Here is a 22,872-nt window from a genome sequence, read left to right on the forward strand (position 1 = left end):
TATCTTTGATGAAATATCAATTCACCAACATATACTAGGTATTCAGTAACTGTTGAATTAATGATTGAATAAAAGAATATGAGAGGTATAAGGCAAAGGCCTTGCCTTTATAGTCTGGTTTTTCTGTAAAGCTGGTATTTTGAATCTTCTCAGTATTACTTATGCCCTACTATCAACTTCTAAGTGTTAAAGATTTTTGAAAATATGCATAACTGTGATAATTTAGTTTCATCATCTATTAGCTTTTCTTTAGAAAACCTTAAAGCAGGGGTCACCTGGGTGGCTCAGTTAAGCATCCAACCCTATGTTTCAGCTCAGGTCATGATCTCAGTGTCATGGGATAGAACCCCATGTTGGGCTTCATCCTCAGGCTCTGCTTGAGATTCTCTCCCTTCCCCTCTGCCCCTCCCCCTGCTTGTTTTCTCTCTCTCTAAAATAAAATATCTCCATGGGGCCCCTGGGCAACTCAGTTGGTTAAGTGGCCAACTCTGGATTTCAGCTAAGGTCATGCTCTCAGAGTACTGGGATCAAGCCCCCTTTTGGGCTCTAGCTCGATGGGGAGTCTGGTTGGGATTCTCTCTCTCCCTCTCCCTCTGCCCTTCCCCCTGCTCATATGTGTGCAACTTGTATAGTAGATGAAGTCTGCCTTAAAAAATGGTTCAGGGGTGCCTGGGTGGCTCAGATGGTTAAGCGTCTGCCTTCGGCTCAGGTCATGATTCCAGGGTCCTGGGATCGAGCCCCACATCGGACTCTTGGCTCAGCAGGGAGCCTGCTTCTCCCTCTCCCTCTGTATCTCTGTGTCTCAAATGAATAAATAAAATCTTTTTTTAAAAAAATGGTTCAATAGCTCCAAATATAAACCAATTATGGAGATATAAAGTCAGTGGATAGGAGCATAGGGCATTACTATATTGCTCATCACTCAAAGATTTTTTTTTTATTCCAGAAGTTAAAGAAATTTAAAGCATGAAGATGGTTTGCATTAATAGGTTTTCATTATAGATTGTCAAGTTTTTAACCATTTCTCTTAAAAGAGATTACTCATTTACCGAGGCAATTGTCTGCATAAGTGTGTACATGCACATGAGTATGGGCTTGCAGAGCAGTGTATTTACAGTGTCAGTAGCAATAGAACTATGAAAACTAGAGATAGCACTGCCAGAAACCCAGGTAGATCTATTTTAGGTCTTCCAAATACAGCTGAATAAATGAATATGAATTTATAACAGGCCATTTTCAATTGAATAACCAAGGTACCCCTACATTTACTTAGAAAATCAAAGATAAACTTTTCCCAAAACATGTTTCATTCTTTAGTACTGGACTGGGTTTTGAGATGTTTATATTTAAATTGCTTTCTGACGGTCTGGCACAAAGATAAATTTGGGACATCTTAAAAGTATCAAAAGTGAAGGAATGGCATAAATATTTAGAGTTTATATAGCTTCTTTTAAAATAAAGGATCTTAATCTGTTTGCAGTGATATTGAGCATCAAAAGGTTTAATAGAAGTTGTCATTAAAATACAAGTTATGTGACACTTACGAGTGCATTATTTTTAATCTCTTATGTTAATTATATCATTTTAGTTCAGAAGTAGGAAATAAATGATATACCGTTAGACAATTACAACTAGCTATGAATGTAACTTTTGTATTAGTTACCTATTACTGTGTAACAATATTAACACAAGCTTAGTTTTAAAACAAAACACATTTATTGGGGCGCCTGGGCGGCTCAGTTGGTTAAGCGGCTGCCTTCGGCTCAGGTCATGGTCCCAGGGTCCTGGGATTGAGCCCCACATTGGGCTCCCTGCTCAGCAGGGGGCCTGCTTCTCCCTCTGCTGTTCCCTCTGCTTGTGCTCTCTCTCTCTATCAAATAAATAAATAAATAATCTTTAAAAAAAAACCACATTTATTATCCCATGTTTTTTGTGTGTTGGGAGTGCAAGCAAAGTTTATCAGGGTCCTCTGCAAGCCAACAGTCAAACTCAGGACTGGGTTCTCATCTGAAGGCTTGGCAGGGGAAGGATCTGCTTTCAAGCTCACATGGTTGTTGGCAGCATTCAGTGCCTTGCTGCCTGTAAGTCAAGGGCAGCTCACAACATGGTATCTTATTTCTTCAAAACCAGTGACGAAGAATATATCTCAGCAAGACAGACATTATAGTCTTATGTAATAGAAGGGTGACATCCCATTACCTTTGCCAACTTCTTCTGGTTAGAAACAAGTCACAGCTTCCACACACACACACTCAAAAAGAGGAAATTATACAAAGGCATGAATACCAGGAAATAGGAATTATGGGACTCACCTTAGAATCTGCCACTCTTTTCACAATTTTAATTTGTTATTATTTCATGTAATAGCAAAAACTAAGCACTCTCAATATATTCTTCACAGGATATTATGGTATTTTCTCATCTTCAACCTTTTTGAAATTGCTGAGTTATATATTTTCTTCTACACCATGTAATAAATTCTAAGCATTTGCCCTATTATGCACAAGTTGGCAAACTATAGCCTGTAGGCCAGTGACCTATCTCTAAATAAAGTTTTATTAGAACACAGCCATGCATAATTATTTGTACATTGTCTATGGTTGCTTCTGTGGTACAAGGGCAGAGTTGAATAGTTTCAACAGAGACTGTATGTACAGTTCACAAGTCTGAAAAACTTATTTTCTGACTCTTTAAGAAAAAGCTTACCAATAGCTGTTTTATATTCTGTATTTTTCTTAACTTATATTATGGTAGTACAACTTGTTGAAAGATTGAAATAGGACAAACTGGTATCCATGCAGTTCTTTAGTAAAACCACCTGACCTTTTGTCCTGAAGCATCTAAGCACCTACAATGTGTTTAGCACTGGTAGGCAGTATAAATCTTGGGTTTTACCCTTTCTGAACTTAAACTGGATGTTGATTGCACATGGAATAAATATGAACAGTACATATATAATATACAGATGTTTTTGCAAATGTAAGAGGTATAGAAAAGGCTTAAATTGAATCAAACTATGGGTAGAAATTGAGGGGAAATGAAGAGAGAAAAGTACTCATATGGAAAACTGTATTAAATGCACAAAAGTAGATATCAACGCATTATGCTTATGTAATAAGTGAAAGCTCTTCTAAAGTAGAGATTATTTATTTAGAATTAGAGGGAAAGTTTGGCTTCCTTCCCCTGGGTCTCTTGCCTCAACTACCTACTTGTAGAATTCAAATTGTAAAACTTCAGAACCTTAGACCAGTTTCTCAAATTGCAGTGTGCAGAGACGAGGCTGTTTACTTTTCATCCACCAGAGGACTCCTGGGATTTTTGTTTGTTTAACTTTATGGCCAGCTAAATCCATCATGCTTTACCTCTTTGTTATCTTTGGTCACTGTCCAAGAATTAAGCTATTCTAATGATCTTCTCTGTTACTTTTATCTCCGTAATACTCTTTTTTTCTCTGTAGATTCAATTTCCTACTCTTCTTATCCCTTCTAAATCTTTCCAGTTTGCTTTCTATAATACCTGTTTCATGTAAAACAAACTCTAATGTCTTAAAAATTATCATTAAATATTTTATTGAAATATATAACATTTATTGAGGATTTACTGTGTACTGGGTATCATGCTGTGCCTTTGACATGTATTTTATCATTTAGTTTCACAGCAATCAGAGGAAATGTCTATATTTTACAGGAGATTGGAATTTTGAGAGAAGCCAAGTAACTTGCCCAGAGTCACACACTTAGTAGCTAAGATTTGCGAGTGGGTTTCTCTGACATTAAATCCTCATTTTACACTAAAACGTGATAATTTACCTTAAATTTTTTTCCAGATGAGATTTATACTTTTGGCTTTTCTACCTTTTATATCATCTCACTGCTGCCATAGAGTGACTTCTTAGTTGTCTCTATCATTTATTGGAGACCTTCATGATCTCCAACCTCAAGTAAGCTTTCAGCATTTGCCAGTGAACTTTTGTATCTGTCATCACCTCTTTTTCATTCTCAATAACTTCAGTGGTCTTTTAAAACCTTCTTGTCCTCAAACATCTAACATTACTACTTCCTTCCTCATTTTCTCAGATAACTTGCAGTATTTTACATGGGAACAGTAGTCTCTTCAGATGAGAACTCACCCAAATTCCCATTGTCAAACTTCAATACTTACTTCTACCCATACATGGGAAGATGTCCTGTACCTTCTCCTGTTTGAGAATCGTCCTTTCACCTGGACATTAGATCTTTCCCTTCCACCTTTCCAAGGAGTGGCAATATCAATTTTCTCTTCTTTAACTTCTTCTTTTTTAGTTCTTTCCCCTGTGTACTTAAACATGCTCAATCTGTTTTCAAGCCTTATTTCTTTTTTGAAAGGGAAAATTCTTTGTCCTTAACCCCACTCCTCTAACTATCCCTTTTTCTCTTCCCTTTTATAGCCAAGACTCTTGAGTAGTCTGTACCTCTTTTATGTTTTCACTATATTTCAGTCATTGCTCAGTTTACTTCAGGCATAGCACAGCACTGAAGCCACCTTAGCCAGAGACATTAGTGACCTTCTCGTGGCTAAACCCAAGAAATACTTCTCAGGTCTCTTCCTTCTTGATCTCTGCAACAATTGATACAGTTACGCACTCTTTTGCTGAAGTACTCTCTTCCTTTGGACCTTTTATAACATTCTTGTCTGGTTTTCCTTCTACCCCTCTGCTTTCGTTTTTTAAGACTCCTTTGCCTCTAATTTAAAATATTGGTATCTTTTCTCTCTTCTAGTGCTACATATACTCTCCCTGGAAGATCTCAGTTCCTGCCATAACTAGAATGACGGGGGAGGGGGGGCTCATTTTATGAAAGTAATCAGTAATCTCTAGTCATTGCTACATACATAGGATCCACAGAGAAATGCGGAGATCATATTCAACTCCCTACTCAACATTTTCTCTTGAATATCTTACAGGCACCTCAAAATTAATGTGTCTAGAGCTGAACTTTCCTTATCTCCAAATTCTATTCCATTCCTCTTCCTGTGATTCCTGGATTATTCAGTCTACCAAGTGACACATGCCAGAGACCTGAGTGATATATTTGTATCTCACACTGTACGCATCCAGTAATCATTAAATCCCAAGGTTTTTAACCTTTTAAGTATTTTAAAATTCTACTTCTCTCTATTCTTACCACTGTGACCCTAATCCACAAATCTCACTGAAATTATTGTAAGAGCTTCTTAAATTGCTTCCAGTGTTTTCTTCAGTTCATTTTCATACTATAGCTAGAATGAACTTTCTGATATAAAATCTAATCATGTTGTATCCTTGCTTAAGACCTTTCTGTGCTCTCTATCGATCTTAACATAAGGTCCATATTCTGTAGCCTGGACTATAGGGCCTTTAATGATCTACCACTGCTGATTCACTTCAACCTTATCTCTTCTCATGCTCTCACCTCTTTCCTCAAGCCTTCTGTTTATCACCCTAGGCTTTTAATTTCATCCAAGTGCCATTCTCTCCAGGCCATTGCTTAAATTATTTCTTGCTGACTTTTTTCCCTTTCTTTCTGCTTTTTTTTTAAATTTAAATTCAATTAATTAACAAAATGTATTATTTGTTTCAGGGGTACAGGTCTGTGATTCATCAGTCTTATATAATACCCAGTGTTCATTACATCCCATGCCCTCTCCAATGTCGATCACCCAGTTTCCCCATTCCCCCTACCCCCCTCCCCTGCAGCAACACTCAGTTTGTTTCCTATGATTAAGAGTCTCTTATGGTTTGTCTCCCTCTCTGGTTTCATCTTCTTTCATTTTTTCTTCTCTTCCCCTTTGATCCTCTGTCTTCTTTCTTAAATTCCACATGTCAGTGAGATCATATGATAATTGTCTTTCTCATCCTAACTCTTAATCATCCCTTAGGTCTCCACTTTGATTCTCTTCCAGAAAGACTTCTTTAATTGTTGCTTTCCTTACCCTCAGTCCCATTAGTATCCCACCTGTATACTTCTGTAGTATTCTGTATTTACTTTATATCATGGCACTTACTACACTTTGTTGAAAATACCTGATCGTGTATATTATTCAGTAGACTATAAACTCCATGACCATAGGAACCATGTAAGGGCACAATGAATACGTGCTTGAATGAAGGAATGAATACTATGAAAGCCTGGCTAAAAAAGTGGTAAGAAGTAGGTAGTCACGGAGTATTTTGAATAATGAAGAGATATTATGAAGGATGCACTTCAGGAATAAAGTAAAAACTTGAAGTGTTGGAAATACTCATTACTCTCATTGAAACATGAGATGATGTTACTATACTTTTGAGACTTTAAACCATAAATTTACTACCATATTTTGATACAACAATGCTACCTAACTTTTCTATTTCTGCATTTCATTTTATATATTGTATTCAAAATGTCTCATTAGCTATGCTTAGATTGCTCTGATATAGCATTTCCCTACATTTTTCCTCTTAATAGGTCTCTCTCAAGAATTTGATTTCTAGTTCTGTGCTTTTTTTTAAAAAAAGATATATTTATTTATTGGGGGGGAAGGGCAGAGGCAGAGAGAGGAGGAGAGAAGCAGACTCCCAATTGAGAGCGGAGCCTGCTGTGGGGCTCCATCCCACCACTCTGAGATCATAACCTGAGCCCAAATCAAGAGTTGGAGGCTTAACTGACTTTGCCACCCAGGTGCCCCTCTACTTCCGTGCTTTCTAAATGTGTGGGAGATAGAGGAGAGACAGGAGGTAGGATGATTCCCAGATGTTTGGCCTGAGAGGATTTGGAGTTAGTAATACTAGGTGAAGTCAGAAAAGGAGGAGAAAGAGGAAATATTGAGGTAAAGTATGAATTCAGTTTAAACATAGTGAATTTTAGGAGTATTAAATTTAGGCTAGAGAAAAATATTTGGGATTTCTCAACATTATTTGACTAATTTTTTAATCAGTGGATGTTTTGGTTAAAGTCATTCATAGGCATGTATTAGAATGCCCAGGTTTATAGATCCTGGAGGATCTAAGATGGAACTGTTAATTCCCTGAAATTATATGTAAATTTGTGTATGACTGTGTATATTTTTAGAGTAACATATAACTTACATCAGATTTTCAGAGTGGTCTGAGACTCCAGGAAAGACTAAGAACAACTAGAGTAAAAGGGAAAGCAAGTCAAAATCTAAATCGAAAGCACATCAGTGTTCAGGGATAGATAAAGGAAAATAAGCCCATGAAAAAAATTAAGAGCATAGCCTCTGGAATCAGCCTGCCTGGATTCAAATCATGGCTCTACTATTTACTAGCTATATCACGTTAGGCAAGCTGCTTGCTTTCCCTGTGCCTTGTTTCTTTACCTGTAAGATAGGGATTAACAACATTTATCTTACAATTTATTATGAGGATTAAATGAACTAATGCATGAGAAGTACATTGCACATGTTTAGCATATAGTTAGTGGTCAAGTTTAGCTATTTATTATTTTTAACAGGATGTTGAGTACCTGAGAATTGATGACTATAGCCCACATTGAGAAAAAGAAGGCAAAGGTTAAAGTTCCCTCTTTCCTGCAGCTGGGATTAAATACCTCCTTGCAGGCCCAGAGATCCACCACAGCTACTTCCTTATAACTCCATCACCATCACCATTAGCAAGGATCATAGGCAAGGATTGGAGAGAACAGGAGTGTAGTACTGAAGTTCAAAAGTGATCTCTCACTCAGGCGAGTACAGGGGTACAGTTCCCAAGGGTATCAGATACAGACATTGAAGATGCTTGCAAAAAGCAGAAACTGGCATCCATGTTTCCCAGCTGACTTCTTGCTGAACTTTTGAACCTGTAAGCCCATCAGTGAGTAGTACATGGTGAGAGAGTCCTTGGGGGAAGTCTGCCTTAAATCTCCTATGGTTTGTCAGCATTCTCAACAACAACAGTTTTCTGTGTCTGGTGTAGAAAAGGGAGGGAGGCCTGCTGGGATGGATTGTATAAACAGCCGAAATAATAATGATAGCAATAGCTAACATTTCCAGAGCAGAAGATGAATATAAATTACTGGCCAGCGCCCCCAAAACCTAGATTCCACTTCAGAAGGGTTTTTCAATGACAGATCTGGCCAAAGTGAAACTGAACAACCACCCGTGAAAACCACGCTCACTGCCTACATGGAAACCACCGTAACTTCATAGGCTGGAAACAGCAGGCTTAAATATTAAATAGACCAGATCATACTGAGGCTGGGGACATCGCTCCCTAACCAGACAGGCAATTATGTAAGTTGATCACTGCCACTTTTTTCCTCCGGCTCTCCCAACAATACAACTGGGACTTGGAGAGAAGACATAGAGGAAGAGGTATTTTAGAACCTTCCTTTCCTTTAGAACCCCTCTGTCCCACTAAGGCTTTCAAACCACAAGTCCTAGTCTGCTTTGAAGGGGAAGGGGGAAGCTTTGCACTGAATGTTAAAGTTTTAAATTTGTTCCAAATGTTAATAACTGAAAATGGTGAGAAAATCACTGAATTATCTCCAGATGTCAAGAAATGAGAAAAGGAAGATTTGACATAGCATAGTGGAAAGTAGTGACTGGAAAAATTAAATAGGACCATTTCATGTTTATTTACCAAAGAATTGAGAGCTTTGTATAAACTGTTTACCATATATAAAGAATGTCTAAAGAAACGGCAATGGGGCACAAAAAGTATCTTAAAAATAGGGGGTATGAGTGGAGAGAGAGAGTTTAGTTCCAAGAAGAAATTCGCCCATGGTAATAGCTGCAGTAGACAAAATAAGACAAAGATTTTTAAAGTGTCCAGGAAAATAGAAAGTCATTGGTGACTTTAATAGCATTCTCAGCACAATGAAAGGGCAGCTCCTTTGGACTTTGATATTAAGGAAAAATTGATATTCCTGTTGTTTCTATCCATTAGGCTTCATTCTGCCTCTCGTGTGATTCCATTTATATATGACAGGCCATCAAATATTTGAAGACAGCTCTCTTGCATCCCTTGGGTCTCTTTTTCTTCAAACTAAATATCCCATTTCTCATGCTTTTAAGTTCTTTCACCATCCTGGTCACTTCATTCTGAATATGCTTTAGTTTCTGTAAGTCCTCAAATGAAATATACTATTGTCAATTTGGTCCACTACTATAGAATAGACTAGGACAACCATCTCTCTCAACCTAAGAATTAGACTATTAATTCAGGCCAGAGCTACATTTGCTTTTTGGCAGTTCTGTCACATCATTGTCATTTTTGCTTTCCCCATGTTATGGGAATTCACTAAATAGATTAATTAAATGCTTAGTGTACAACTTCAAAATTTGTTTCACAAAAATGGTGATTTTCAGCTTGAAGAGCTTAGGTTTTTAACTAATCTCTAAATAGGCGATCTTCCTATTAGTTTTCCTGCCTCATAGGAGTCTTTGAAAAAATCGGGCCAATAACTATTATAAAGTGTGTGCGCGTGTGTGTGTGTGTGCGCGCGTGTGCTTGCGTGTGTTTTCAGCCAAACTACAGTAGATATGGCTGATTTACAAGATAAAATAGATTTTTGGTTTTTCCCTTAATTATACAAATATTTACTAAATGTATAGTATGTACCTACTACAGCAATACAGCAATAAGATGAATTCTCTGCCATGAGGATCTTTTAGTTTGATGGAGAAATTTCAATATGTATATTAAATGCTACTGTAGGAGTTAACAGGATGCTCCAGGGCACTCTGATCATCTCACTCAGCCTTGAGGAAAGCTTCTCCAAAGATGAGTTTATCTATTTTGGGTCTGGGAGGATTTGAGGGAATTAGCTAGCCAAAAAGTTGAAGTAATTTATGCAGAGGTCCTGACTTAAGATGTAGTATGGCTACTGGAGATAGTAATTTAAGCTATGAGTGTATATAAGATCAGTAGGGATTATATTAGGTAAGAAAAGAGTTACAACTCTCACTCATTTAAAACATAGGTAGAAAAAAAGAAATTCTGCCATCTAGTTTATTGTTACTCTTCATTAATGATAAATCACTCATTTTTTTAAAAAAAAAAGATGTATTTGAGAGAGAGAGAGAGCATGAGTGGGAGGGACAGAGGGAGAGAGAATCTCAAGCAGGCTCCACACTGAGCATGGAACCAACACAGGGCTCATCTCACGACCCTGAGATCACAACCTGAGCTGAAACCAAGAGTTGGATTCTCAACCAACTGCACCACCCAGGTGCCCCCACTCAATATTCTTTATCTGTAGGTGTCTCTCCCTAGTTTATGAAGTAGTTATCTAACTTAGTTCATTCCCTTACTGAAAAATGGAATATTGTCCTTAACTTTACAAATACTTATTTTTATTTTTCTAATTAAGTAAGTTTCTTTCTTTCTTTACTGGAAAGTTGTTAAAAAAGCATCATGTCCTTTTTAGGGATGTGACAGTATTATTCCATTTTTAACACTAATATTTTTATTTATACACATTGTGTGGCAGCAACTGCACAGAGCATGTAGACCGTGTTAATGGATTTGGTTCTTTCTCTCAAGAGTAATGAGAGGGCGCCTGGGTGGCTCAGTTGGTTAAGCGACTGCCTTCGGCTCAGGTCATGATCCTGGGGTCCCGGGATCGAGTCCCGAATCGGGCTCCCTGCTCAGCGGGGAGTCTGCTTCTCCCTCTGACCCTCTTCCCTCTCGTGCTCTCTCTCATTCTCTCTCTCTCTCTCAAATAAATAAAATCTTTAAAAAAAAAAAAAGTAATGAGAAATCACTGAAAAGTTTTAAATAGGGAAGTGACATAATTGGGTTTGTATTTTCAAAAGGTCACTACTAAATTGGAGGCCTAGAGTGGATGCAAAGAAATAAAAAAGCAATTGCAGTTGTCTAGGTAAGAGTTGTTGGTAGCATGACTAGGAGAGTGACACTGTCATGGAAGGAAGTGATCAAATTTCAGAAATACTTTAAAATAAATTTAACAGGATTTTAGGGAGAGGAGAGAGAGAGAAAAGGTAGCAAAATAAATCCTGATTTTTTTTAAAAACTGAAAGAGGACCATATTTTATAGAAAAAAATAATGAGTTACTGGTTCCATCTTGGATATGTGGGATTTGAGGCACTTTGGTACTTGTGTATTTAATAGTAACAGAAGCCTGAAAGCAGAAGGAAAAGTTCATGGTAGATTGATGATGAAGTAAATTATAGGACATACATTTTCTAGAATATTATGCACCCCGAAACACGATAGCTACAAGACTATGAAGCATGTGAGATTAAGTGAAAATACCAGGATACAAAATTCAGTAATAATTGTAACCATATAAGAAAACATCCACAGAAAAAGTACTGAAAGGAAATATAGCAAATTTTAGCAATAATTCTGTGAGGGTGATGGATGGTGGAAGAATTTTTAAAAATTTGAATTTCCCATGTTGTAAAAATGTCAATCTTAGAAATTAAGATTTTTAATATCTGATTTGGTTTTTACGTCAATGATTTGTAATTGGTTTATATGGTTGCTTCTGTAAACTGACCTAATAGCAATTCCTTAAGATAAAATCAGTTCTTTTTTTAAACATGACTTTCTGGTTTTTTCTAAAGTTGAATAAAGACAAATTGTTAGTTATGTAAAATGAGTATTTTTTTTTCCTGGTATGGTAGCTGCATTAGTGAATAGGCAGTGCTGGTCATCTCATCTACAGTTCTCTGCTCGCTTTTCCGCCTGTCAGCTGTAAGCAGTGCAGAGGCATTGAAAATGTTTTCCTTGACACACAAAAGCTCTCATGAATTGCTCCTAAATCCATATCAAATGCATTTTTTGTCTTTTAGATTTGTGGATTTTAACTTGTGATGATAGTATTAACTAGCTATGTTCTTTAATATATAAAGTTGAACTTCATATAAATCCGCTATGCTTCTAATCATGGATTTGCTCTAATACACAGTGCTGAAAAAGTTTATAAACAAGTTACCACCTGGTGTTTTAGTTGCACCTTAGGAAATTGTTTTAATAAATCAAATTTACTGAATTATTAATTACAAACAGTAAAGGGACCCATTTAAGTATGTATTTTAGTGAGATTTTACAAATATAAATACTCATAGAACCACCACAACTATCAAGATAGAAAACATTTCTATCATCCCCCGAAATGTCCACATGCCCAAAAAGTTTTCTGGCCCCAGGCACCTAACTCCTTCCTATCACTAGAGATAGTTTTTACTCACTCTTGAGTATCACATAAAGGCATTCGAGCCATGCGTACTTTTTGTGTCTGGCTTTTTTCACTTAGCTTAATGTTTTTGAGATTCATCCATATTGCATGTACATTAGTTTATTTCTTTTATTGAGAATTATTTCATTTGTATATGTGACCTTTTTTTTTTTTTTTTTCCCATTCCCGAGTTGTTGGACATTTGTGTTGTTTGTAGCCTTCGGCTGTTACCAAAAAAAAAAAGCTGCCATAAACATTCTGTATACAACTATGTACGGACATGTGTTTTCATGTCTCATGGGTAAATATGCAGGAGGAGAATTGCTGGTTCCTATAAGTGTAAATTTAACTTTATCAGAAACTGCCTATTTTCTAAAGTAGCTGTACCACTTTGCAGTGCCACTAGCAACGTAGGAGCATTTTATTTGTTCCATACCTTTGTCAATACTTGGTATCGTGTTTTTATTTTACCTTTTCTAGTAGGAATGTAGTGGTTTCTCGCAGTGTTTTTAATTTGCTTTTTTTGGTGTTTAATACTGTTAAACATCTTTTTATACATTAATTGGACATTCACAGGTCTTTTGTGAAGGATGTATTAAAACCTTTCGTTCATTTTTATACTGGGTTGTTTGTCTTATTGAATTAAAAGTTTTTAGTATATATATTGGATACCAGTTCTCAATCAGATCTATGTATTGAAAATATTTTCTTTCTGTAGCTTACTATCCTTTTTTTTTTCTATTGTGGTTCATGCTTCCATACCCTGAGAAATCTTTGTTTACTCCAAGGTAGCAAACTTAGTCCCTATGTTTCCTTCTAATAGTTTATTGTTTCAGCTTTTGTATTTAGTTTTCTGATCCATTTCAAGATAATATTTGAGTATTAGTATGAAGTAAGATAGAAATTTTGTGGGTTTTTTTTTAATTTGTAGTATGGGATAAGACTGAGGTTTTTGTTGTTTTTTTTTTGCATCTGGGTATCCAATTGTTCTGGGACAATTTGAAAAAACAATTATTTCTCCATCTTTATAAAAAATCATTTATGTGAGTTGATTTCTGGACTCTATTCTTTTATGCTGATCTATATTTTTCTCTCCTTTAGCTAATTCCACATTGCCTTGATTGTTGTAGCTTTATTCTAAGTCTTGAAGTAGATTTTCACTTTCAAATTTGGCTATTCTAGGACCTTTGGATTTCTGTGTAAATTTCAGAATTAGCTTATCAATTTCTCCAAAAATCTTATGGTGCTTACATTGGAATTCCATTAAATCTATAGATCAATTTGGAAAGATTTGAGTCTTGTATTCCCTGAACATTGTATTCCCTGAACATGATATACTTCTCTGTTTATTTAGGTTTTCCTTACTTACTTACTCTCAGAATATTTTCTACTTTTCAGTAGAGTGGAGCTAATTCATGCACATGTATTGTCAAATTTCTCCAAAATACTTCATGCTTTTGGAATTAATCATAAATGGAATTTTTAAAAAATTTCAGTTTCTAAAGTACGATTTTAATATTTTGAAATATATTGGGACTTGTTTTTTTGGAATAGCATATGGTTTATCTTGGTGTACATTCTAGATGCACTAAATATATATTCTGGAACTGTATATTATCTAAGGTGGTCTATGAATTTGTTCAGATTTTCTATCTTCTTGATGATTTTACTCCTTAGTTCTGACAATTACTAAGAAATGTATGATAAAATCTCCGAGTTGAATTTATGTCTTTCTTTGCTTAGTTTTGTCAGTTTTGCTTTAAACAGATAGTTTTAAAGAAATTCTAAGAACCTAATTTATCCACACACATACACATATATATACATCGATATACACACATCCATGCACATAAGTACATATACATATGATCACAGAGTGTTATAATTTCACACATATTTGTTGTCATTTGTATTCTTTATTCCTTCCTGTAAGTGCAGGTTACCATGTTGTATAATTTTCCTTTAGCTTTTAGTGTCCTATAGTACAGGTCTGCTGTCCTATATGAAAATAGTATTTCACCTCAATTCTTAAATATGTTTACACATTTATAATTTTTGATTAAGTTGTTTCTTTTTCAACTCTTGAATATATAATTATCATATCCTCTAGCTTTTATTGTTTCTGATGAGAAATCACTTGTTGATTTTATCATTGTGCCACTGTATGTATGTCACATGCCATTTCTCCCTGCTGCTTCCAAGATTTAACTATGAGGTACTTAGATTTGGGTTTTTTGCATTTATCCTAGAAGAAGCTTCCTATGCTTCTTAGATCTGTAATTGAATATTTCATCAAATTTAGGAAGTTTTTAGCCATCACTTCTTGAAGTACTGTTTCTGTTTCTTATTATCTCCCAATATCTAGGACTCCATTTAAACGTGTTTTGGACTGCTCTATATTGTTCTGTGTCTCTGACGTTCTGTTCAACTTTCTTAATTTTTTTTTCCTCTATTCTTCAGATTTCATGATTTCTGTTGATCTCCCTTCAGGTATACCAATTATTTTTTCCTTTCTTCATCTCCAATCTACTCATGAGATCACCAAAGCAATTTTTCATATAAGGAATAATAATTTTAAACTCTAAATTTTTTATCTGGTTCATTTTTATAGTTTCTCATTCTCTGTTGATATTCCTTTTCTGTTCACTTATTGATATATTGTCCTTTAATACTTTGTTCTTTTTTTTTTTTTTAAGTAGGCTCCACACCCAACATGGGGCTTGAACTCATGACTCTCAGATCAAGCATCACATGCTCTACTGATTGAACCAGCCAGGTGCCCCTCCTTTAATACTTTGAATAAATTTTACTTTGAGTCAGTTTCTGTAGGTTGTGTTTTCCCTAGTGTGGATCATATTCACTGATTTTTGGTTGAAATCTTTACATTGTAAAAAATGCATTTTAATGTTCTGAATTCCATTCTCTTGTCCCAAGGATTTCAGGTTTTTTGTTTTAATAGGCAGTTAACTTGCCTGATCTTAAATGAACTCTCACTTCAATATACTGTGCAGCAGATAGTATTTCTGTATCTCTGCTCAATTTTCTAGCTTTTAGGTCTTGCTTTTTTAACCTGGTCACACAGGGCTGTCCCTTACAGTCAGAAGCTTAGAAGAGAACCAAATATTTATCCAGAATTTATACTCACATTTGGGGGCTCACACTTTCTGGGGTTCTCAGCCCTGACTTTTGTCCTCTGCCACTTCAAGTCAATAAGACTTCAGCTTTCTTTATTATAAGATTCTGTTCATTGGGAAATGCATGACTTCAAAGGAGCATCAAATTTTTAAATCTCACATGATTTAGTTGTCTTTCAACTAAACTTAACTCAACTAGAACTTAACCTGTTCTCTCTTACCTATTTACTGTTTTTTCTCCCATTCGTGCAATGATAGCTTAGTGGTCAACCATGGATTTGGGCACATTTGATAAACTTTGCAGAGCTCTCTTACTTCAAGGATTTTTCCCCTAAACTTTCAGCTATTTTGACAACACTGAACTCTATCTACATTCTGCCACCTCAAGCTGGAAAGGATATGATTTAAAGCTGTCAGAGCTAAGGGAGCTTAAGAACCCCATTTTAGGCAAAAAAAAAAGCCAGAAACTTGAAATTCTTGCATGTCATGATCACAGTCTTTCAAAAGGAAACTGCTGTGGTTGCTGTCTGCTTTTCGTTGTTTTGCAGTGCCTTTAAATATTTATTTTTTAATGGTATTTTATTCAGGTTTTGTACTTAAAGCTCCAAAGGGCTTTGTGCACAGTGCTAACATTACCACAAGTTCAAACTTTCTTAGGAATATTTTTTAATAGTGTGGTTTTTACATATATTAACATTGCCTGACCTATTATAGGAATTCAATTAATATTTGTTGAATAAATTAATAATGGTTTCTCTTTTTTAAATAATTCAATAAATCTACCTTTGTCTCTGTGTTGTGCTCAAAGTATTAAAAAAAGCTGATATAAAAGTGTAGGCATGTATCTTATCAATAATATTAAGGAAACAAAGATATCCTTGAGTTGTTATATCACAAAATCTCAAAAATATTAACACATTTTGTCAAAGAAACCTTAGGTATATGACTTTTTCATAAAAATTCAGAAAGAAGGGAGGATGAAGGAATAATAAAAGGTAAAAGAACTTTTTCCTAGGAAAACATTTAGTACAAATTTAAGAACTCTCAGATTAAAGTCTTCAATTTTAAATTGCTTTTGAAGAAGTAATACTATTTTTACAAATTTTATAAATATTAATTTTCAGGCTACATACAATGAAGTACTTAATTATTGTGACATGTAAGAAATGAAGTGTGAGTTTACAAACTAGTTGGTAGGTAAAAATTGGCATTTTAGAGATGCAATGCCTGAAAAAAATCTTAGAAAAAAAAAACTGTGATTTCTTTGCCATAATCATACGTAACCCTCTAAATTTTGTGGATATGAGAGGTGGTGTAGAGGATGGAGAACAATTTTGAAATTAGACTATCTTAAAAGTACTTACTTCCCATTGACTATCTAGGTAAGTGTCTTAGCCTATCTAACCGTACTTTTTAGGAAGACAATTATTGCCCCATTTCATTTACTTGTTTTAAGGAGAAAAATTGTTAAAACATCTGAGTGTGCTTGGCATATGGTAGGATTCTGACTATAATTTTTTTTTCATTTTTACAGAAGAGGATAAATATAATATTTATTCTTCTTTGCTCTTCAAGTATTTCCTGGCAGAAGGAATCATCAATGGGCATACTTTGTTGGTTGCGTCTGCAAAAGAAGACCCTGCTGATATTTTACAGGTATAGGATATACTAATTCGGTATTGCATTTTGAACATTTCATGAAAAAATATTGCTTATATAGGTATATGTAAACAAGATATATGTTTGTATATCTAAAAAGCATATTTAAATTCATTAATGAAACCATACATATATTTTTTCTCTTAAAGTATCAAATTTATTTGAACATGTAGTTTCACTTTTTAAAATAGTGTTCTTAGACAGTTTTTTTAACTTTAAATTGATATTGGCATTGGGAACAGTATTAATAAGCTACTAAAAACTGACAATAAAAAAAGTTATTACTATAGTCATAATAAGATAACTCTGTAAAAAGTTAAGTAAAGGAAAACAATAGCATATTATCTGATATTACCAGTATCCTAAAGACATAAATTAGAAGAAAGATACAGAAATTAGAAGTACTCATTTACTAATCTTATTTTGCTTTGAGACTGCCAGAAATTATTCTTTTCCGAGTAACAAGCAATAATAATAAAATATGTGATCAGTATACTCTATCTTTTTAAAGCCAAAACACCCGTTACACCTTAGAGAGGACAATTCTCACATTTAGAATTTTTAATTTCTTTGTCCGGAACAGGAATCCAACTTAAGCCATTATTTGAATAGAAGTCATTATTTGAAATAGAATCTAAAGTTATTTTCTCCCATAGGCTGTTTTCATTTCAGTGCATGGTCTGCAAATAACAGACAATGTAGTCATTTATAAAGAATTTGTAGCATAGTGAGTATTAATATACCATAGCTATCAACAGACACCAACAAATTTCTATGGCCACTATAAAAAAGTTATCTAATACTGAGGTAAAACTCACATGATTCTCTCATATGGGTCAGATTTTGCTTATTAAATAATATTGTCATAAAGTCCAAAGGAGAAATCTTTGTATAATTTTCCAAATGATTTTCTTCTGGTTGCAGAGTCTGTTTTTCCTTTGTTCTTATTTTTGGTATTTGGCTTTTGTAGTATTTTCTTGATGTTTTTGTTCTTTTGTTCTTTTTTCCTGGTCTTCTTAATCATTCTCATCAATTTCTGGACAGTACTGTGCTTGCTAGGAATAGTAAAAGGCAAGATTATCGTCCTAAAGAAGCTGTACAAGCTCTTCGCGGCACATTCCACCATAATATTGAGACTAAGATTTTATATCAAACATCTTTATAGCCACATCGGCAATTTTTGCCAGGCCAGAAGCAGGAAAACCCTTGACCCTCGAACAACACTGATCCCCTGCACAGTTAAAAATGCACATATAACTTTTGACTCCCCCAAAACTTAACTACTAATAGCCTAATACTGACCAAAAGCATTACTAACAACATAAACAGTCTATTAATACATATTTTGTGTGTTGTAGGTATTATATACTGTATTCCTACAATAAAATAAATTAGAGAAAAGACAATGTTATTGAGAAAATCATAAGAAAGAGAAAATACATTTACAGTACTATTAGAAAAAATCCACATAAGCAGACTGTGTAGTTCAAACTTGTGTTGTTAAAGAATCAGCTATATTTGGTTTTCAGAATTAAGTGTTTTATTCTTCCTTCTTGCCTCCTGCAACCTAGGCAACTGATGTTAAAACCTAGGCGATATACTAACACATTTTGCTTTAGAGAATTACACTTTTTATTTGAAAACTAATCCCTAACACCTTTCCTAGGTACCTTGAATTTGTACAAGTTAATATTAAAAATCTCAGGGTACTTTACATGTACTCTGTTGGATTATGTGAAGGAGTGAAGTTATAAATCAGGATTTCTTAAACTATCTAGTCATTTATGTAAGTAGTTAGGTTCTGCAAACATTTATTCATGGAACAATTTTGTGATACAATAAAAAATATATAAAATTAGAGTAAAAAAGGTAGACTCTTAAAAAGTTGCACTCTTGACCAAGATATGTTAATGAGGATCAGATTTCTCTTTATCCCTGAAACAACTAAGAAACAGGGCAAAATATATTAAACAACAGTTTTCAAGACATTGGGCATCAAATAATAAAGGACAGTGATGCCAGAGAGGTACAGAATATAGAAAGAGAGCCCTATAACTTCCCTGGCATACTACATGCAAAGTTTCCAGGCTGTAGTGCAGTGAAAAGGAACCCAGGTTAAGACAGCATTAGGAGACACATCTGAGAGTGTGGAATTATGACATATTGTCTTCATCTGGAGCTTAAGTATAGTTTAAGGAAATATGTATGGGTACCAAATTGACAAGGGGTGAACTTGTGATCGTTAATTTTATGTGTACACTTGACTGAGCCACAGGGTTCCCAGATATTTGATCAATCATTATTCTAAGTACTCTTGTGAGGGTGTTTCTGGATGAGATTAATATTTAAATTGGTACGGGCACCTGGGTAGCTTAGTCAGTTAAACGTCTGCTTTCAACTCAGGTCGTGATCCCACTATCCTGGGATCAAGCCCCACATCAGGCTCCTTACTCAGTGGGGAGTCTGCTGCTTCCTCTCTCTTTCTGTCCCTCTCCCCTGCTCATGCTCTCTCTCTCTCTCAAATAAATAAAATCATTTAAAAATACATTTAAATTGGTAAACAGAGTAAAGCAGATTGCCATCCCTAATGTGGGTGGGCCTCGTCAAATCAGTTGAAGGTACAAATAGACCTAAAAGACTGACCCTCCCTCAGCTAAGAACGAATTCCTTCCGACTGACTGCTTTCAAATCTGAACATCAGCTTTTTCCTGCCTTTTGAGTCAAACTAAAAGAATCAGTTCTTCCTGATTCTTGAGCCTGCCAACCTTAGGATGAGAACTACACCGTCAGCTTTCCTGGGTCTTTAGCTTGCTGACTCATCCTGCAGACCTGGGGACTTGTCAGCTTCCATAATAGTATTAGCCAATCCCTTATAATAAATCTCTTTTGTATTTATGTATAGTTATTTATATATATAATTTTATATAATACAAAGCAATATATATATACATATGTATATACACACATATCCTATTGATACTGTTTCTCTGGAGAGCTCTGACTAATACAGTCTTACGGAAAATATAAAGATTACATTTAAACCTACACGAAGAATTTCACATTTATTATTAACCTTCATTGAATGATAATCACCTCACATTCTATATCTTGGCGAATTGTACGAGTACAATGATCTTTCCACCTGTTTGCTTTCACACTTATAAAAAAATTCCTTTAAATTATGTATCTACTTGTACACAAAGTTATCTAAAAATTGCAGTTATGAGATTATTTAGTTGTAAAAGATGTTACTGTCAATATTGTGGTTTTTTAAAAAGATTTATTTATTTGAGAGAGAGAGAGTGCATGTGCATGTATGCACATGGGGGGAGTGGGGGAGAGAGAGAGAGAGAATTCAAGCAGACTTCCTTTTGAGTACAGGCCTCAATCCCAGGACCCTGAGATCATGACCTGAGCTGAAATCAAGAGTTAGCTGCTCAACTGACTGAGCCACCCAGCAGCCCCTGTAAATATTGTCTTTTTAGTTAAGTACTTTATATCAGTCTTCTACGTGTATCCAACTGAATCTAAATAACATCGCAATTTGATGTCAGTACCATTATTTTTAGAAATATATGTACATAAGCAAGCTCTTCTTTAACATCTGGAAAATTTACGTCAATCATCTTTGCCTTGAATTCATATTTTCTATTCCACTTCTCACAGAGTTTTGTCCAAATGTTATGTTCATGTTCAAAATATTTATTAATGACCTTATGATAGTTTTTCTGTAACAAAAATTCATATTTAAATTTAAGTTCATTTTAAACTTCTCTCAAAAGACGCTACATGTTAAATACATTTCTTCGCAGTTCAGTAATCTTTACGATTAGTGTTACATGCAGTGTATGAATGGACGTAAAAATTTTCACATTTGCTTTATTAAGATATACCAGTCAAATGGGATGGGATTTAACATCAGTACTATTAGAATTTTTTATTTTTGCAGATGTGAGTTGTTAACACTTAAGTAAAAGGGAAAGAAAGAGTTGTGTTACTATAATGTCCCTCAAAATTTTTAACTTTTTCTAATAGACATAAAAGATCACAGTGGTCCTAACCTTTTGTTTGTTGGAAGTTTTTGGATTAGTGACCCAATGTCTGTGCTGGTTCAAGTTTTCTATTTCTTCCTGTTTCAGTTTTGGTAGTTTATATGTATCTAGGAATTTATCCATTTCTTCCAGTTTGTCCAATTTGTTGGTATATAGTTTTTCATAATATTCTCTTATAATGAATTGTATTTCTGTTGTATTGGTTGTTATTTCTCCTTTCTCTTTTGTGATTTTATTTATTTGGGTCCATTTTCTTTTTGATAAGTCTTGCTAGAGGTTTATCAATTTTTTTTAATTTTTCAACAAACCAGTGCCTGTTTTTTACTAATCTGTTCTTTTGTTTTTTTTTTTTATTTCTATATCATTTATTTCTGCTCAGACCTTTATTATTTCCTTCCTTCTGCTGGCTTTTGGCCTCATTTCTTGTTTTTGTTTTTGTTTTTGTTTTTGTTTAACTCCTTTAGGTGTAAGGTTAGATTGTTTAAGATTTTTCTTGTTCTTGAGGTAGGCTTGTGTTGCTACATACTTCCCTCTTAGAACTGCTTCTGATGCATTGCAAGGGTTTTGGACCATTGTGTTTTCACTTGCATTGTTTATATATATTTTAATTTCTTTGATTTCCTCGTTGACACATTCATTGTTTAGTAGCATGTCATTTAACCTTCATGTATTTGTGGTCTTCCCAATTTTTTTCTTGTGGTTGCTTCTAGTTTTATAGCATTTTGGTCAGAAAAGGTGCATGGTATGATTTCAGTCTTTGTGTATTTGCTAAGGCCTGATTTGTGACCTAATACGTCATCTATTCTAGAGAGTGTCCCATGTGCACTTGAAAAGTATGTATATGTGATGTTTTAGGATGGCATGTTCTAAATGTATCTGTTAAGTCCATCTGGTCCAGTGTGTCTTTCAAAGCAGCATAGGTCGTTTCATGAAGAATGTTTTCTAGTGTCATCCAATCTATTTTACCTTATCTTGTGTACTTAATATATTATCAAAGACATTATAATCGCTTCCACAAAACCCAATGATCTTAAGCATTAGATTTACTTTATGTTGCAGATGTGATGCTACATTTTGAAAGTTATTTTCATTCTTCTATTTATAAGGAGTAGCCCAGAACAGGTTTTTTAAGTTTGCTTTACTTAGGTACTTGCATTTCGTATAGCTCTTCTTTGAAAATGTATCTAGTTTTTGAGTTAACAGAACTTTCACTCATCAGTAATATTTCTTAAATTCATGATTTTTTAAATTTCATATTTCTTTCATTTTTATTTTGTAATAGTGAAACAATTTGATTTAAAAGAATAATATTCCATTCTCATTTTTCTATTAAGAAAGTACAAAAAGTATTGTTTTTAACATGTATACATTTAACGTGGTCCACTTAGTTTTCACAAGTTTAGAATAGACTGGATTAAAAAATTTTGGCTGTAAAATTGTAATTATTTATATTCTTCATAATACCAGTGGATAGACAAAGTTTTTAGCATCTCTCTGAGAAAAATAAAATATTTGTGTAATTTAAAATGAGATTTTTTTATTTTAAAATGAGATTTTAAGAATTAATATAGATAATAGTTTTTGCTGTGTATTATTCAGCCAAGACTTCAGTGTTCCCAACTCAATTAGAGTTATATTAGAGTCATTTGTATTAAACAGCCCAACAACGAATGACCAAAACCAAGGCATTAACGGTGTTTAGAGATACAATATGGGGGGATGCTATAATTGTTTATTTTTTTTATGATGTATGATTGGGGATTCCTGGAACCTATAACCAAGGCAAATATTGCTGGTACAAGAAAAGGGAAAAGACAATCTTATAGACCATAATTATTTTAAAACTGTGTATAACTAAAAGACAAGTA

The 22,872-nt window shown here is 34.5% G+C and overlaps 1 protein-coding gene across 4 annotated transcripts in view; it reads left to right on the forward strand.

Moving 5' to 3' along the window:
- The window catches only part of ELP4 (elongator acetyltransferase complex subunit 4), a 253,090-nt gene that overhangs the window by 12,578 nt on the left and 217,640 nt on the right, over positions 1-22,872 (forward strand). For all 4 annotated transcript variants that reach the window (XM_027577883.2, XM_035722875.1, XM_035722877.1 and 1 more), the window contains exon 3: positions 16,828-16,949. In XM_027577883.2, coding sequence (XP_027433684.2) covers positions 16,828-16,949 — 122 coding nt within the window. The remainder of the gene's footprint in view (positions 1-16,827; positions 16,950-22,872) is intronic.

This window comes from Zalophus californianus, chromosome 11 (genome assembly GCF_009762305.2).
Source record: "Zalophus californianus isolate mZalCal1 chromosome 11, mZalCal1.pri.v2, whole genome shotgun sequence".
Taxonomy (NCBI): domain Eukaryota; kingdom Metazoa; phylum Chordata; class Mammalia; order Carnivora; family Otariidae; genus Zalophus; species Zalophus californianus.